The sequence below is a fragment of the Geotrypetes seraphini genome, chromosome 12 (genome assembly GCF_902459505.1).
Source record: "Geotrypetes seraphini chromosome 12, aGeoSer1.1, whole genome shotgun sequence".
Classification (NCBI taxonomy): domain Eukaryota; kingdom Metazoa; phylum Chordata; class Amphibia; order Gymnophiona; family Dermophiidae; genus Geotrypetes; species Geotrypetes seraphini.
In genome coordinates, this window is record NC_047095.1 from 55827617 (window position 1) to 55846036 (window position 18420).

General features: G+C 45.5%; 1 protein-coding gene across 6 annotated transcripts; it reads right to left on the reverse strand.

Annotated features, from left to right (window-relative positions):
* Window positions 1-4921: 4921 nt before the first annotated feature.
* Window positions 4922-16815, reverse strand: TMEM205 (transmembrane protein 205). 6 transcript variants are annotated; one of them, XM_033915496.1, is made up of 4 exons: window positions 16797-16815; window positions 13061-13234; window positions 7248-7411; window positions 4922-5418 (listed from the first exon to the last, which is right to left on the reverse strand). In XM_033915496.1, the coding sequence occupies exons 2-4, from the start codon at window positions 13158-13160 to the stop codon at window positions 5119-5121; spliced, it is 564 nt and encodes a 187-aa protein (XP_033771387.1). In that variant the 5' UTR covers window positions 13161-13234; window positions 16797-16815; the 3' UTR covers window positions 4922-5118. The 6 variants fall into 6 exon arrangements, with proteins under 6 accessions (XP_033771387.1, XP_033771382.1, XP_033771388.1 ...); XM_033915491.1 differs by lacking the exon at window positions 16797-16815 and adding an exon at window positions 16660-16793; XM_033915497.1 differs by lacking the exon at window positions 16797-16815 and adding an exon at window positions 16535-16773 and having other exon boundaries at window positions 7248-7430.
* Between the last annotated feature and the right edge of the window lie 1605 nt (window positions 16816-18420).

An 18420-nucleotide genomic window follows, 5' to 3' on the forward strand; every position in this document is an offset into this window, starting at 1 on the left:
TTTTTTTAATCGCTTTGGTACATGACCCCCAAGAAAAGTTTACTTACTGCTGCTGGAGATTGGCTAGGCAGCCCTCTGCTAATACAGGGGAGGGGATGTTGTACCCAGGGACAGATTACCAGATTCTTGGGCCAACATACATTTGTGGGATCTCATTTGCTACTTTTCTGTCTCGTCTTCATTCATGTTCTCTACAGCAGTGGTAGGGGAAAATGCAGCAGCAGTTGTGGGTGTGGTGGTAGCTAATGGTTTGTAAGTGAGGATGAAAACCAGGGAATCACATGCAACAGAGTACAGTAAAACCTTGGTTTGCGAGCATAATTCGTTCCGGAAGCATGCTCGTAATCCAGAGCACTTGTATATCAAAGCGAATTTCCCCATAGGAAATAATGGAAACTCAAAAGACGATTCGTTCCACAACCCAAAAACTTCAATAGAAAATACTGTATGCTGTGAGCACTTGAGCTATGGGTAAATTGGATTAGAGGTCTGCACGGGAATGGGGATCGTGGGAATCCCGCCTAACCCACGGGACTCCCACGGGGACCCCCCTCTGGCCCACGGGACTCCCACGGCGATGGAAGGCTTTGGAAGCAGGGTTCGTCCATATAATATAATGGACACGTCAGTCTTAGTAAAAGAGGGGCTTTATAAGTTAATTACCTGAACAGAAAACAAAAAAAGGGTTCCACCAAAGAGATTCCACAAGGAAAACAGCAGCACAAACACAAAAGAAACTGTGGAATTGATGATCCTGTCAGAAGTAATTGCTGCTTTTTATGGGGACGGGCGGGGATGGAGGTAATTCCTTGCGGGGATGGGTGGGAACGGAGAGGATCCTGACAGGGACGGGTGGGGACAGAGAGGATCCTGGCGGGGACGGAGAGGATCCTGGCGGGGATGGGTGGGGACGGAGAAGATCCTGGCGTGGACAGAGAGGATCCTGACGGGGATGGGTGGGGACGGAGAGGATCCTGGCGGGGATGGGTGGGTATGGAGAGAATCGTGGCGGGGACGGGTGGGGACGGAGAGGATCCTGACGGGGATGGGTGGGGACGGAGAGGATCCTGGCGTGGACGGAGAGGATCCTGGCGGGGATGGGTGGGGACGGAGAAGATCCTGGCGTGGACAGAGAGGATCCTGACAGGGACGGGTGGGGACAGAGAGGATCCTGGTGGGTATGGGCGGGGATTGGTGGGATTTCTGTCCCCACGCAACTCTCTAAATTGGATATGACACTTCCATTACGGTCAGCCGCGTGTATACAGTGCTTGAACTGTGGGTAAATTGGGCGTGACACTTCTATTACGTTAAGCCGCGCTCAGCGTAAGATGTGCGCACTTCAACTGTGGGTTCTGATGACGTGACGCGTGATATGTGCTTGTACTGCAAGACAAACCACGTTACTCGCTATCCAAGGTTTGACAAGTTAGAGCTGACAAGCTGCCAACCAAGTTACCCCATTTGGGCCAGTTCTGGATTTCTGACAACCCTAGCCTATTGCACTATGGGACCTAATGTTCTGATTTCAATGGGTAGAATTGGGAAGTACAACTAGCTTACCAATTAGGATATAAGTTTAAAAACACGACTAAGCAAAAGGTCTCCCTTCTGGAACTGAATAATTTGGCAGCTTTGGAGCAGAGGGCTGAGAACCAGGAAAGTTGAGAAGTCATTTTCACCATCCATTACTTCTGGGGTAAACCCGAAATGCCAAGGGTAGACTGCCCAAAAGGAGCGAGATTTATCTAAAGCAGTGGTCTCAAACTCAAACCCTTTGCAGGGCCACATTTGGGATTTGTAGGTACTTAGAGGGCCTTAGAAAAAAAAAATAGTTAACGTCTTATTAAAGAAATGACAGTTTTGCATGAGGTAAAACTCTTTGTAGTTTCTAAATCTTTCCTTTTGGCTAAGTCTTAATAATAATATTGTCATTTATAGCTAAAGAGACATATGATCAAAAAACTGTTTTATTTTACTTTAGTGATTTTGATAAACATACCGAGGGCCTCAAAATAGTACCTGGCGGGCCGCATGTGGCCCCCGGGCCACGAGTTTGAGACCACTGATCTAAAGTATACATTGACGTGTCACAGACGGAAGCAAAACACAATGATATTTAACTTTGATATCTGGGCCAATTCCTTTCAGATGTAACTCAGCAAGTGGTTGCGCAAGTCCTTCAGGCTAAAAGCATTTCTTCGTTATGAGCCGTCTCTGAACTGTTCCTCCAGTGACAGAAAGATATCCACATGCAAGCCCTGGCTTGCTCAGCCACACACATCCACTCTCATTCTTATATATACATACACACATTTGCTGTCTGTTCCTTTCAGGCAGCTATTTCCGGATTTCCACAGCAATTCTTACGCTTTGGAATTTGCATTCATTCTGTCTTTGTACAGAAAGATCATTTCTGACATTTAAAGCCCAGCAAAAGGCTCACTACTCCTCTCAGGCATTTTCCTCATACATTTTTAGGAATTTTTAAAATTTATATTTCCTTGTCTTTCCCTTCTTTGCCTTAAGACTTTATTGCAATTTTGTCATATTTGTTACAGCGTGGGATGAACACAGGATCTAGAATTGGAAAATAAGATTAAATATTGAACTAAGGCCAGTACTGGGCAGACTTGCATGGTCTGTGTCTGTATATGGCCATTTGGTGGAGGATGGGCTGGGGAGGGCTTCAATGGCTGGGAGGGTGTAGATGGGCTGGAGTAGGTTTTAACGGAGATTTCGGCAGTAGGAACCCAAGCACAGTACCGGGTAGAGCTTTGGATTCTTGCCCAGAAATAGCTAAGAAGAAAAAATTAAAATTGAATCAGGTTGGGCAGGCTGGATGGACCATTCGGGTCGTTATCTGCCGTCATCTATTATGTTACTATGTCTGATTCTTTTAATGCCCCCTCACCCCCGTTTTCTTTTATTGTAAACCGCTTAGATTTTAACTTTGGTTTTATAGTGGCGGCCACAGAACTCTCTCCAGCTCAGCCCTGTCTTCCTACTGCCTCGATCCTACCACCGTCTCTGGACTAGAGGGAGGGAGCATTGGACAGGTAGAGGGCAAAACTGCGGAACATGTCCATACTTTAGTCATCCTTCCGACGTCAAGGCAGGCAATTTAGAAAGTTGTGCTCAGAACTCAGGAGGGTTAGAATCGTTGGAAAATGCAAGAATTCTGCACGACAGTTGGCAGAACTGGTCAGGAGGCAGCAGCCCTGACTTCTTATACTTAGGCCTTAATTCAGCCCCATTTTACTCTTTGAGAGATAAGAGCCAGTTTTTTTGGGGGAAAAAAAAAAATCCTTGCTTTCTGCTGTGAAAGGGTGGTGAAGGTTCAGATGGAAGGAAAGCTCAGAACTGCAGCTGTGTGCGGCTTATCTTTTGGTGTGAACAGGATTATTATGTAGGCGATACACACCCAAAACCTTGGCAATAAGTTATTTCTCTAGGGCAACCAGGAGTTTTGGGTTATGAGAGACAGATCTGTTCTATCCTGCTTTGACTTCCTTGCATGCAGGACCATGGACATTTATAAGTCCATGCGTCCTGCATGGAAAATCTAAGGCTGGTTGAGCCTGCTCTTTCTGGCAACCATAGCTTGAAGCCTAAGTACAGAGGATCTAATCCAGGGGATGGGGGTAGGGGGTTAAACTGGGGGTCAGGTTTTCAGGCTCACCCTAACTCCTATGCATGGACATTTGCACACAATGGAGATATTGATTGCAAAATTTTACTCAATATTCATTAGGAATAGCCTGAGAATCTAACTAAACCTCCAGGACTGCAGTTTGACATCCCTCTAATCCTAAACCCTTCCTCCTCCGGCCCCACTTGAGTTTCAGCAGTCAAGAATACTCGCAGCAGATTTCTGATCCAATTTGTCCCTAGTAGCTGGTTCATAGACAAAACCGCCGAAGACAAAGGCGCGCGCCGACAACTGAGTGCAAGACGGAAGCGTGCGCCGAAGAAAAAGGGTGTTTTTAGGGGCTCCGACGGGGGGTTTTGTTGGGGACCCCCCCCCACACTTTACTTAATACAGATCGCGGCGGCGTTGTGGGGGGCTTATAACCCCCCTCATTATACTGGAAACTTAACTGTTTCCCTGTTTTTAGGAGAAAGTGAAGTTTTCAGTAAAATGTGGGGGGTTACAAACCCCCCACAACGCCCCCACAACACGGCGCGATCTGTATAAAGTAAAGTGGGGGGTTCCCCCCACACCCCCCGTTGGAGCCCTTTAAAACAGTCATTTTCTTCGGTGCGCGGCTGTGTTGCGCTCAGTTGTCTGCACGCGCCTTTGTCCCGGCGCGCTTTTGACCTGACACCCTAGTAGCTTGTGTACAAAGCTGAGCATATTGACTCTTATCTCCACAGGTGAACAGTTCTGGGGGCTGCTTATTCCTGCATCTTAAATCCTACAAGTGCAGGATTGAGAATATGCTGTTAGACCTGCTGGGGCAGAAAACGACTAAAGGGAAAAACAGTTCTCTATCTAGACTAATTAGGACTTCCGTGTCCCTTTGCAACAAAATACACTTACACCAGGGATAAGAACATAAGAAGTTGTCTCCACTGAGGCAGACCAGAGGTCCATCTCGCCCAGCGGTCCGCTCCTGCGGCGGCCCATCAGGCCCATTGCCTGAGCAGTGGTCCCTGACTAGCTCTATAACCTATCTCCAAAGTCCCTCCTTGAGGGCCGCAATCCAATTGGGTTTTCAGGATTTCCCCAATGAATATGCATTGAAAGCAGCGCATGCACATAGATCTCATGCATAGTCATTGGGGAAATCCTGAAAACCCGACTGGATTGCGGCCCTCGAGGAGGGACTTTGAGACCCCTGACTTACACATACCACACCCGTGCACAACCTTTGCTCCACTGATGTGGAATCAATCACAGAAGAGGCCACGCCATCCAAACAGTAAAAAGCAAAGTATACATAATTTATAGAAATGTTTCACCTCTACAGAAACACGTTCTAGGCTTTACAAAAAAGGCCATGGGCAGCATTTCCACAACCGTTGCCTTAAAAATAGATTTACATGCTACCCCGGCTACAGCTTTGGTCTTCAGCATCTATAATGTACAGAAGGTGGTGAGCCACCGCGGTTGAGTTATAGGGCAACGAGGTTGCCGGCAGTGTAGTACAGACTGAGGCTGTTGCAGGCGATGCAGCACAGGTTGCAAAGGGAGGACAAGGTGCTATAGAACCGCAGCTGGCTCGTCAGCTTCTTATACTTGGGATCAGAGTCTCGTAGACGCACGTAGACCTTTCGAGAACACAGGCCAATGTCCTGGCCCAGGCCGTAGCTCTGCTCCATTAAGTGCATTTCGGCCATGATCTCGGAGGTCAGCTGCCCAAACCACTGAGCATTTAAAGCTGCTACCGTGACGCAGATGAAAAGAACCAGAAGCTGGAAAGAAGAGATGGGAAAACATGAAAAGGAGAGGGAACAGTGTGGCTGAAAACTTGGTTTCTAAAGATAGGCTAAATCAGGGGTAGGCAATTCCGGTCCTCGAGAGCCTCAACCCAGTCGGGTTTTCAAGATTCCCACCATGAATATGCACGAGATTGAATTGCGTACAATGGAAACAGTCCATGCAAATTCATCTCGTGCAATATTCATGGTGGGAATCTTGAAAACCCAACTGGGTTGTGGCTCTCGAGGACCGGAATTGCCCAGCCCTGGGCTAAATAGTATAAAAGAAAAGCAAAACCATTCCAGCGAGAAAAAGATTAAATCACACAAGCAAAACTTTCCACATACAGTATTATGGGATATTTACCCCACCGGGCTACAGTTAAAGACAGAGCATCAATGCCTTGCTTCCTGCTTGCAGGTTTAGCCTACACAGCTTGTTCTGAGAAAGTCTGTATCCTTCCAGAAGCCGCATAAAATAAAATGCTGAGTAAAAGACGCTGTTTCAGAACTGGACAAATACAACTAAGCTGTAGGCCTGACAATTTCTTTGGCCACTTGTTATCCACCCTCATGCCTGGGTGGCTTTTCTATCTGGCCTTGGAAACCCCTCTCTGCCAACATCTGAGCACGTGCAAAGCAAAAATCACTTATCACTGCTGCTGATGCCCTCCCCCCCCCCCCCCCTGTATTAGAGAATGACACAGGCACAATTTTTCCCTGTCCACACGAGTTTTGTCACTGTCCCATTCCTGTAAGCCTCAAACACTTATGATTTTAAAGTGTTTGAGGATTGTGCAAATGATGACAGAGCTTGCAGGAATGGGGTAGGAACAGGAAAAAAAACTCGCCAGGATGGGACGGGAAAATGAGTTCCCGCGAGGATGGGGACACATTTGTCTCCGTGTCATTCTCTACTTTGTATCTTCTCTGACTGGTGATACAGTGGAGTAGAAACAACTTGAAATTATTTCTGGGGTAAGGGGTTGCAGGGAGGCTGGGGTGGGGGCACTTTTGTCAGTTGGGGAGGGTTGGGAGTGTGGGGCGGTCCAGGTGGCTGACGCAGGAGAGAGCAGGCATCCCTCCTGCCTCTTTTTTTTTGTTTGGAAGTGCCATCGGGGGGGGGGGGGGGAGGGCACAATTTTTTTTAATTTAATGGGGACGGCTGAGCAGCAGAAGGCCACTTCAGGGCTTCCCCTACCAGCCCTGCACGTGTGTCAAAGTTGGTTCCAATGACTGATGAGGTGGGATTATGGCAAACATCAGTGAAACTAATTTGCATGCTGTTTTAAAATTGGACAATGAATTGGCCCACAGCGACCCACTCTACATGAGCGACCATTTTTAGTACATCTGGGGCTAGGTCTTATCACTTCTGTCTATCCCCTCCCCTCTCCCTGAGCTGTAATAACTTATGCAGACAGCCTAAGACCTAGAAAGAGTTTGTACTTTTTAAACCTGAGGAAAACAGGATAACTCCTAAATGCTTATCAAAGATACATTAAGTCAGTCTAATAAAAAGGTATCAACTACAGCTGGTTTGTGGATCCTTATTGCTACCTACAAAAAATAGGTAAACCTTTATTTATTAGAAGAGGCCGTTTAAAACCTCTCAGCACTAAAGAATAAGGTACTTCACCATTAACTGTACTGCAGGACTTATGCCCCTAACAAAGAACATGAGAAGTTGGGATTATTTTCCCAAAAAAACATGATGCCCTCCTGTGAAATGGAATTGGGCAATCATTGACCAGTGATGTTGGCATTTACAGGAGATAATGGGAGTCCCGATAGCTCTAAAATCAAAGAAAAAAAAAATTTACCTGTGTGGTTTCATCCTCGGTCAGCTCATCACGGGGATGATACATTGCAAATACGACCAGGTTAAAGAAGGCACATGCTGAACCCAGGTGGAAATAGTAGGGGAAAAGGCGGCTCTGGATGAATCCGTACGTGTGCCGTGTGAGGTTGCTGCCCATCACAAGACCTGACACACAAAAGATGACCTTTGCATTGTGGAGTCAACAAAACCAGAGGGAAAACAGTTAACACAAGCTAAATGACAGGGGGGAAATGGAGTCTAGTGGGCTCGGATGAAAATGAAAAGGCCTCAAGCCAGAGGAAACAGTTTATTCAAGGATTCGATATGATTCGTGTTTCGACCTTTATTAGGGGGTCATGCCATATTAGCCTCCTTAAATGACTTGATCTGAAGGTCTCCAAATACAAAATTAGATGTCTGTGTCCTTGAATTTGCTTCCTCTGGTTTGAGGCTCCAAAGTTTCCTTCTCATTTGAGCCCATAAATTCCATTTTCTCCGTCATGATTATATTGCAATGAACTACAGCTTCCATACGCAAGAGCATCACTACCGTCAGGGAAGGGAAGGGATTTTGCTCATGCTTTTTTTTTTTTTTTTCTTCAGTTGCAGCTCAAGGCGAGATACATTCGGATAAAGTAGATACTTTCCTGTCCCTGGCATTGTAATGTAATGTAATGTAATTTATTTCTTATATACCGCTACATCCGTTAGGTTCTAAGCGGTTTACAGAAAATATACATTAAGATTAGAAATAAGAAAGGTACTTGAAAAATTCCCTTACTGTCCCGAAGGCTCACAATCTAACTAAAGTACCTGGAGGGTAATAGAGAAATGAAAAGTAGAGTTAGAGGAAAAATAAAAATAAAATAAACATTTTAACAAGACAGCATTGATCTAAATACTTTGGAAGGTAGAAGAGAGGAGAGAAAGGAATAGAAGCAGAAGGGGGAGCCATTGAACAGTAGAATTCTGGAGAAATTTAAATTTAAATTGTCTTGGCTAGAAGGCAACATCACGAGCGGATAGCCTAGCTAGTTTGAAGAAGGGTTTGGACAATTTCCTGGAGGAAAAGTCCACAGTCTGTTATCGAGACAGACATGGGGGAAGCCACTGCTTGCCCTGGATCGGTAGCACGGAATGCTGCTACTCTCTGGGTTTCTAGAACCTTGCTACTATTTGGGGGTTCCGGAATCTTACTTACTCTTGAGAAAATGGAATGTTGCTACTCTTTGGGTTTTGGCCCGGTACTAGTGACCTGGATTGGCCACCGTGAGAACGGGCTACAGGGCTTGATGGACTATTGGTCTGACCCAGTAAGGCTATTCTTATGTTCTTGTGACCGTACAGCCGCTCATCTAGCAGTGCAAACAGGTTAAGAGGGAAGGAGATTCAAAATGCAAAAAGGAGAAAAAGCAACACACATCACGATAAAGGAAAATTATTTGCTTCTTAGCCTTCAAGCTTATTAAAATTTGATTAATCGTTTATCATGAATTCTAAGCGATGTACAATTAAATTAAGGGGAATACATGGTAGTCAAAAAAAAAAAAGAGCAAAGGACAATAACAGACGTACTGGACAGCTGGAAAAGGGTCAAGTACAATGTTTTGAGGAAAGAAGCCTAACAAGGAAGGCGGAGTCTGTGAATGCATCTAATTAGTGTAATAACACATACTGCGGTTCAGGGTGTCCCAGCAAGTTTCACTGCTCCCTGGTGGCTGGATGCCACCGTCTAGCCCTGAACACCCAGAGGTGTGACCTGAAGGGTGGCATTACCATTCATTAAATGATTATTTATAAGGATGTGCAACTGGGATATATTGTTTTTGTTTTTTTTCCAAAAAATTTTTACATCTTACACTTCTGAACAGAACAGAAGAGGATAAAGATTCTACATCGATAAGAATAAAGTGAGCCACATTTGTTACAAACTGTGAAATATTCTGTTGTACTGAACATAAGTTGAAAGCTTTTCTTCTATCACCTTGCATAGACAGCCCTGCTAAAGTTTTTATACTTGGGAGTGAAATGGAGGTTTTTTTGCCAGTGAGGTTATCGCCCAACCACCTTAATCCACCTTTGTGGCGGTGGGAGGGCTTCTGTCTGAGGCTTTTCCTCCATTTTTTTTTGAAACACATCCCTTTAAACTAAAGCAGCACTGTCTACATTATACAGTGGAACCTTGGTTTACGAGCATAATTCGTTCCAGAAGCATGCTCGTAAATCAAGTTACTCGTATATCAAAGCGAGTTTCCCCATAGGAATGAATGGAAACTCGCTTTGATTCGTTCTACCTCCTCCCCCCCCGAGGCTAACGGCGCTGCTCCATCACCCCGTTCATCCCGCTCTAACCGGCATCACCCCCCCCCCACGAATGCCCCCCCCCTCGAGAACCGCATCGCACCTCCGTGCTGAAAGCGGCATCTGCCCGCCCTTCCTTCCAAACATGCTCCTTACCCCATCTGCCGGTTGTGCGACTGAAAGAAATCTCCCGCCTCTTGCCTGGGCTGGGCCTTGAGCATTTTTGCACGCTCAAGGCCTTCTGGCTCTCGTTCTCTCCGAGATCTTGGAGAGAACGAGAGCCAGAAGGCCTTGAGCATGCGCAGATGCTCAAGGCCCAGCCCAGGCAAGAGGCGGGAGATTTCTTTCAGTCGCACAACCGGCAGATGGGGGTAAGGAGCATGTTTGGGAGGAAGGGCGGATGGATGCCGCTTTCAGCACCGGGATACAATGCGGTTCTTGGGGGGAGGGGGGGCATTCTCGGGGGGGGGGGGGGAGTGCGATGCCGGTTCGGGGGGGTGCGATGCCGGTTAGAACGGGGGGGAGGTGCTCGTGTAGCGGAACATGCTCAGTTTGTGAGACAAAAGTTTGCTAAGTGTTTTGCTCATCTTGCAAAACACTCGCAAACCGAGGTTCCACCGTATATGACATTTTTGTATCTTTCTTGTGAAAGTGTATCTGTAATGATAATAATACTGTGTTGATGGAAACATATTTTTATATTTGTTTTTATTATTTTGCATTGCATGGTTTCTATAGTAACAATTCTGTAGGTGAATTTGTTCCTCGGCTCGCGCTGTGGTTAAGGGTGGGTTATAAATTTGAACTAAGGGGTTCTTTCATTAAGGTGCGCTAACCCATTTAGAGCTCCTTATACGAAGGTACGCTAAGCGTTTTAGCGCACGCACCGGATTAGCACGCGCTAGACGAAAATCTACCGCCCGCTCAATCGGAGGCGGTAGCGGCTAGCGCGCGCTATATCCTTTGTAAAAGGAGCCCTTAATGCACGCTAAATGCTAAGGCATCCATTATATCCTATGGGCATCTTAGCGCACCTTAATAAAAGGACTTCTGACTAATGCTGACTTTTATAAAGCCACAGTAGAGGTTTGTTTTTTTTTTGTTTTTTTTTTTACCACGGGCCAGCGAGGTAAATGCTCCGACACTCATAGAATTCCTATGAGTGTTGGAGAACTTACCTTGACGGCCTGTGGTGGGAATCTCTACCGCAGCTTTCTAAAAAGGTTGCCTAAAATAAAATGAATTTACAAGATCTTTTTAATTCAGGTTGGTTATGCGAATGGAAAAAGAAAACCGGTGATGGAGAGGGAAGAATACCAATATGATAGGGATGGAAAAGAATGGGGATCGAGAGCAGATTATGTCCCTGTACACACCTTTAGCTTACACTGGGCTTTGCTGTGTTAATTGCCTATTTGTATTTCACTGCGTACAATGAAGCTGCAAAAACGTTCAAAAAGACAACCTGGGTAGATTGGTGATGGGATAATCGCGCACCAGACACCAGCGCGCCGACAATTCGGCGCAAGAAAGAAGCGCGCCGTGGGAAAACTTAGTTTTATAGAGCTCCGACAGGGGGTGTGGGGGGAACCCCCCCACACTTTACTGCATAGTGTTCATGCTGCCGTTGGGGGTGTAACCCCCCACATTATAGAGAAAATGGAATTTTTCCCCCCCCAAAATCGGAAAAAGATCCGTTTTCTCTATAATGGAGGTTCCAACCCCCTCTCCCCCCAACAGCAGCGCAAACACTATACAGTAAAGTGGGGGGGGGGGGCTTCGGAGCCCTTTTAAACTAAGTTTTCACACAGCGCGCTTCTTTTTTGCGCCGAATTGTCAGCGCTCGATTGTCGGTGCGCTGGTGTCTCGCGCGCGACTGTGAACCGGTAGATCTGTTAATATGCGAAGTCTGACAACAAACATAAAATAAAGAAAGAAACTGTTCCCTCTTATACTACATCTGTAACCCACGGAGGGCACAATGTCCCCATAACAATATACTCAGGAAAGTTTTTAAATGGTTTAAAAATTAATTGATTTTTTTTTAATTGAGGAAATCATCCGTGAACTTGCTGTGCTCAACTGATCTGCTGACGTCATTCCTCATTGACAACACAATGTTAATAAAGTTTGTTTGAGCGTTGACATTATGGCTTTGTACATATATGAAAGTGTACTAAGATGGTGGTAGATTTGAACAAACCTTTATGTGTTCCTTTATGCCCGCGATCCGGCACCCCCACCCCTGCCCCCATCATGCACCCCCCCCCCCGCCGCCATCGGGCACCCCCCGCCGCCACCTGAGATCCCCCAACCCACCCGAACCCTCTTCTTACTTCCCTCCGCATCGGCATCGCCGGCATCAGCATGTCCTGTGCCCGAAAATCTGCTTCCTGTGCCGGGCCTTGAGCATGCACGCATGCTCAAGGCCTGAGTTCACGGCACAGGAAGCAGATTTTCGGGCACAGGACATGCTGATGCCGGCGATGCCGATGCGAAGGGAAGTAAGAAGAGGGTTCGGGTGGGTTGGGGGATCTCAGGTGGCGGCGGGGGGTGCCCGATGGTGGCGGGGGGGTGACGGATGGCGGCGGGGGGGTGCCGGATCGCGGCGGGGGAGGGTGCCGGTTCTCAGGGGGGGGGGGGGCGCTCGTACAGCGAGGCAAGCTCGGTTTACGAGGCACCAAATTTGCGAATGTTTTGCTCATCTTGCAAAACACTCGCAAACTGGTGCACTCGTAAACCGAGGTACCACTGTACTTTCAAATCATAAGACTTCAAGGTTTGTGTGGTTAAGGTAGAGCTTACAGGAATGGGGCAGGCACAGGGAGAGCGACAAAATTCATGGGGACGGGACGGAAAATTGAGTTTCTGCGGGGACAAGGACGGAAATTGAGTTTCTGCGGGGACAGGAACAAATTTGTCCCCTTATCATTCTCTATTCAAAACAACTTTCAATTAATTTTTAAACTGTTTATAAACTTGCCTGAGTACATTGTTATGATGATGTTGTGCCCTCAGAGTGTTATAGTATATTTATTTAAAAATGCATTACTCACAGATATGCAACAATTCTGTGTGAGGTAAAATTTAAAACAAAAAACAACAAACTCAATAAAAAATTATTGAACATAAAAAAAAGACTGAATCAGAAACACCACATACTAAAAGTTACTTTACAAATATTAGCCTACATCATATCCAAAAACTGAATTGCCTAAATGACATTTAATACAACCCAGTTACTCAAGAAAAACATCTGTTGAATAAGGGATCCTTTTATTAAGGTACGTTAACCGATTTAGCGTGCCCTAAAGATTAGCGCTCGCTAAGTGCTAAGACTCCCATCTAATATAATGGATGCCTTAGCACTTAGCGCTTAGTGCATGCACTTAGTGCACGCTAAATCAGTTAGCAAGCCTTAATAAAAGGACCCAGAGGGTTTTTATTTTAAGCATAGTATATGTGAGAGCAGTTGGCTGTACACATGAACGGCAGGACACACCAGCATCCTACCTGAAATAAATGTGACCCACATCTGCATGCCCCAGAAAGTGGAAAGACACAACAGCTGCAGGACTTTGGCCGACATCGGGGGCTCCGTTGCTACAACCATGGTAGCACCCAGCAGGGGTCGCTCAGCCAATCTCGCACAGGTGGAACTCTTCTTCTGGCGTTACTCTACTTGTGCTGTGGGTTAGAAAAATAAATTGTATTCAAAGGCAAAAATAACCACCATCTATAATAATAAAATGCTAAGCGCGCATGCGCACTCTCACCGCGTGTTCCCTGAGATCTGATCTGTCGGGATGTGGCTGGTAGGAGTGCGCATACGCGCCAGACAAGCTTCCCTGCTCTCCACCTCGCGCCGCTGAAAGGATTCCGAGGTAGGCGGCGATGGTGAGGGGAGCCGCCGGGGCACATTCAAAATTTAACTTCGGCCCCACACTCGTGGCTCGGAAAATTTAACTTTGGCCCCACACTCTCGGCTTGAAGGAAATCGTGCCGGCGCTCACAGGCGGCTGAGGCCCGCAGCCGGTTTGGGAGAAGGGGACGGAGCTCCTCTGCCAAGTCTGTCCCGGCAGGAACCTAACACCTTGCCACGCGGAGAAGGGGGGGGGGTGCGCAAGCTTCTACAGAGCCAGTGAAAGAATGTCTTCCCCCCCCCCCCCAGCAGGAAAGGAAAAGAAGTGAAGAGGTGGATTTTTCTTCCTGGTCCCTGTGACTTCCCTTTGAAGTGGTTTGTACTCCAGCTATTCTCAGGTTTCCCAACTTTGCTCCGCCCCTCCCCCCCCCAATCAGACTAGCTTTCAACTTTGTTAAATCCATTCAATTTGTAACATCTTTCAATCAATGTTAACCGGCAGAACATTGTTAAAAGAAGTGACCCTGGAAGGTAGGACTGCCTATTGGCTCTGCAAAATAAGATTTTGGAAGGGAAAGGGGTATAATGATGGACAGGGAAAAGCCAAGCCCACAAATGAAAAATGGGCAAAAACTGCATGCATAGAGAGAGAGAGAGAGAGAAAAAAAAAAAGGTGACAGGTAGCAGGATACAGATGTTTCAAGTTTGGGAGGAAAAAGAAAGACAGAAAGAAAGAAATACAGAAACAGGCTAAGGAGAGAGAGAGAAAGAAAGAAATACAGAAACAGGCTAAGGAGAGAGAGAGAAAGAAAGAAATACAGAAACAGGCTAAGGAGAGAGAGAGAAAGAAAGAAATACAGAAACAGGCTAAGGAGAGAGGGAAAGAAAGAAAGAAAGAAATACAGAAACAGGCTAAGGAGAGAGAGAGAAAGAAAGAAAGAAATACAGAAACAGGCTAAGGAGAGAGAGAGAGAGAAAGAAAGAAATACAGAAACAGGCTAAGGAGAGAGAGAGAAAGAAAGAAATACAGAAACAGGCTAAGGAAAGAGAGAGAAAGAAAGAAAGAAAGAAATACAGAAACAGGCTAAGGAAAGAGAGAGAAAGAAAGAAATACAGAAACAGGCTAAGGAGAGAGAGAGAGAGAAAGAAAGAAATACAGAAACAGGCTAAGGAGAGAGAGAGAAAGAAAGAAAGAAATACAAAAACAGGCTAAGGAGAGAGAGAGAGAGAGAAAGAAAGAAATACAGAAACAGGCTAAGGAGAGAGAGAGAAAGAAAGAAAGAAATACAGAAACAGGCTAAGGAGAGAGAGAGAAAGAAAGAAATACAGAAACAGGCTAAGGAGAGAGAGAGAGAAAGAAATACAGAAACAGGCTAAGGAGAGAGAGAAAGAAAGAAATACAGAAACAGGCTAAGGAGAGAGAGAGAGAGAGAAAGAAAGAAATACAGAAACAGGCTAAGGAGAGAGAGAGAAAGAAAGAAAGAAATACAGAAACAGGCTAAGGAGAGAGAGAGAAAGAAAGAAATACAGAAACAGGCTAAGGAGAGAGAGAGAGAAAGAAATACAGAAACAGGCTAAGGAGAGAGAGAGAGAGAGAAAGAAAGAAATACAGAAACAGGCTAAGGAGAGAGAGAGAAAGAAAGAAAGAAATACAGAAACAGGCTAAGGAGAGAGAGAGAAAGAAAGAAATACAGAAACAGGCTAAGGAGAGAGAGAGAGAAAGAAATACAGAAACAGGCTAAGGAGAGAGAGAAAGAAAGAAATACAGAAACAGGCTAAGGAGAGAGAGAGAGAGAGAAAGAAAGAAATACAGACACACACATATTCTAGCACCCGTTAATGTAACGGGCTATAAGACTAGTTTATGTATAACTCCTGAAAGCGAATCAAGAAATGTTTGCCTTGCCTTTTATTTGCGTAAGGTATTTTAAGAAACCAAACCTCTCAAGACATACATTTCTCGGTGGCATATTCCTTTCTCCCAGAACAAATGGAGACAGCATATTTGCTAGATCTCAGATCAATGGAAAGTTGGGTCTTTCATAAATAGAGCCAAATGTGAAAACTTTACACCCCTCATGTTCTGTAGGTCGAGATCTCTCAAGAGCCCAGTTCTGAGTTCTAGTAGCCTACACTCATGAGTACCTGAAAACATGTATTCAAGCGTGGGGCAAAAAAACAAAACAGGCAAAGCTGGACCTGTTGCTAGGCAGACTAGCCATCTGTCTAGGGTGGCAAAATTGGGAGGGGATGGTACAGTAGCAGCATGACTGGCAAGATAACAGCAGCTGGCACTTAAATAGTGCTGTTGATATATGCTGGTGGGCCTTTACCTATGCACAATTAAAGCCCGCTGTATCCTGAGACCCTCACTCCACAAAGGGTTTTCTTTTGTTGGTCTTGGACAGAGGGAGGGTAAAGAATATACAGAATAGTCTTACTGGGTCGGACCAATGGTCCATCAAGCCCAGGAGCCCGTTCTCACGATGGCCAATCCACCTCACTAGTACCTGGGAAAAATCCAAGGAATAGCAACTCATCTCAGAGTAAGGAAGATTCCGGAACCCCAAATAGTAGCAACATTCCATACAGAATCCCCAAAAAGAGTAGCAAGATTCTAGAATCCCAGAGAGAAGCAACATTCCATGCTAGCGATCCAGGACAAGCAGTGGCTTCCCCCATGTCTTTCTCAATAACAGACGATGGACTTTTCCTCCAGGAACTTGTCCAAACCTTTCTTAAAACCAGCTACGCTATCCGCTTTAACCACAACCTCTGGCTTAACTATTACACAGATGCTGAACAGCGGAGGGAAGTGGCAGAGACTGGAAATAGGAACCTACAAAACCAATAAAGCCAGTCCCAAAACAATCCTAATCCAGAGATTCAATTATTCCACCTCCTCCTGTGGGCCCCCAAAGCTTTATCATCCTTGAAGGAAACGGGATTCCTCCCAGCCAGAGCCACACTGCTGTGAACTGTTGACACAACGCCCAGGCAGAGAGTTTGGAATGGGGAGGGGGCGCAAATGATACCGGTCCTCTGCCTCTCCCCCTCCCCCACCTCCCTCTCTTTCTAGTAAGCAACACTGGAAAGTAGCAAAGAATCCAGATGGCGATTGTCACCTCAAAACTCCAGTCCATCCACAGGATCACACAGGAAACCACATGGAAACTCACACAACTATTGCAACAGATCGCAGATGCAAACACTAAGGAACTCCTCAGCCTTGCAAAGAAAATTCCCAAACCTCTCCGACAGGCTCGTGCCGAAGCTTCTCTCCGATCTCCGCCACCCAGGGCAGAAGACGAGTTTTCGAGCCTGGGCAGGTTCCAGCGCTTCCGGCCCACCTAACTTAACTCTTCCCCTTCTAGCCCTCTGACGCACCCCAAACGAGTCACAGCCGAACCCGCCTACAGACTGAAGTTTGTCTTCTCATTGGTCTGCTCAACCGACACTCTGTGCCAAGCCCGGATCGAGAGCAAAGAGCCTGCCTTGGCGTGAATCGTGCCAGTGGGGGGCGCTGTCTGGGGAAGGGAGGTAGACAAGGCGGCAACATTAACTCGAGACTAACAAGGGTTTCAGAAGCCCAAAGTAAACCTTCAGCGTTTCCCTATCTATGGCTTCTCTACCTGAGTTTTGGATAATAAAACTCCACAAGCATGATAGCCTTCCTAGAGGAACCCGAGTCTCACTCATCAGCATTTGAAAACCTTCTCACTCTCACGCTCTTTGAGCCCTATTTCTCTCTCATCAGAGCTTCAGACCAGTTCAATGATCTCTTGATCACTGCTTTCATGAAATACAACCAACCAGTAGGAAGAAATCAGCACACCTTCCTGCCTGCTGCTTTTCCTTACCCTGTTCCCTTTCCTTTTACTGCAAATACATGTGCTTGAACCCATAGTTTTAACTTCTGTGTAATGGAAAACAAAACAATTTTAATCCCCCCAAAAAATAATTGTTCCCCACTTTGTATTCTTTCAGAAGATCCAAATAAAAGCCATTAACATTTAACAGTGGTGATTATTTTTTTACACCCCTTCCTCTATATGAAAAACATTATTTTTAGTAATAATCCACAAGTCACACAACAAGAGTGTATCTAGGAAAAGGCAGCATCTTACATACTCCAGCGAACACTAGAATAGGTTGAGGTGGTGGGGCTGGGGGTGACGTGGATGGAACAGGGTGGGCCTGGTAACCCTACACTAGAACATCAATACACCTAATGTGAAACTAAAAAACCAGATTAGTACAGATCGATTCTGCACAGACAATTCTAACCAAAAAACATGTCTTTCATACACACAGAACACAGAAAAACCCTCGCCCAGTATGGAATAAGTAATCACAAACTAAAAATAGAAATGTAGACAAAAAACGGAACCACCAAGAAGCCAGACTCTGCATACAATGCAAAACCACGGAACCCTAAACAGTGATGTGTATCCCCTAATATTGTGCAAAATATAAAAATAGCAAATGTAAATTTGAAAAAAAAAAAAAGAGAAATAATCATTTTACAATTAACAAATAAAAATACAGCAAAAAAATGGAAAATAAGATAATACCATTTTATTGGACTAATATATTTGTCAGTAAGCTTTCAGAGGCCAAAAACTATTTCCTCAGATTAATAAAGTATACTTCTGTTACAGTATCCTGTCCTGATCTGAAGGAGGGTTTTGGTCTCTGAAAGTTAGTAAAAAATGTATTAAAAATTAGTCCAATAAAAGGATCACCTTATTTCAATTTCTATTTATAAACATTTATCAACATAATTACAATACTACTTTAGCCTAAAGCTAAAAAAAGAAATAAAGACATTTTTTTTCTACCTTTGTCATTTCTGCTTTCCTCATCTTCTCATCACTCTCTTCCACTGACTGTCTGCCCATTGACTGTCTGCCACTTCCATATGACATCTGCTCTCTTTATATGCCTCTTCCAGAAACTGTTTGCCTCCCCTTTCCATCTCTCCCTCCCCCCCCCCCATTGGTCTGGCATT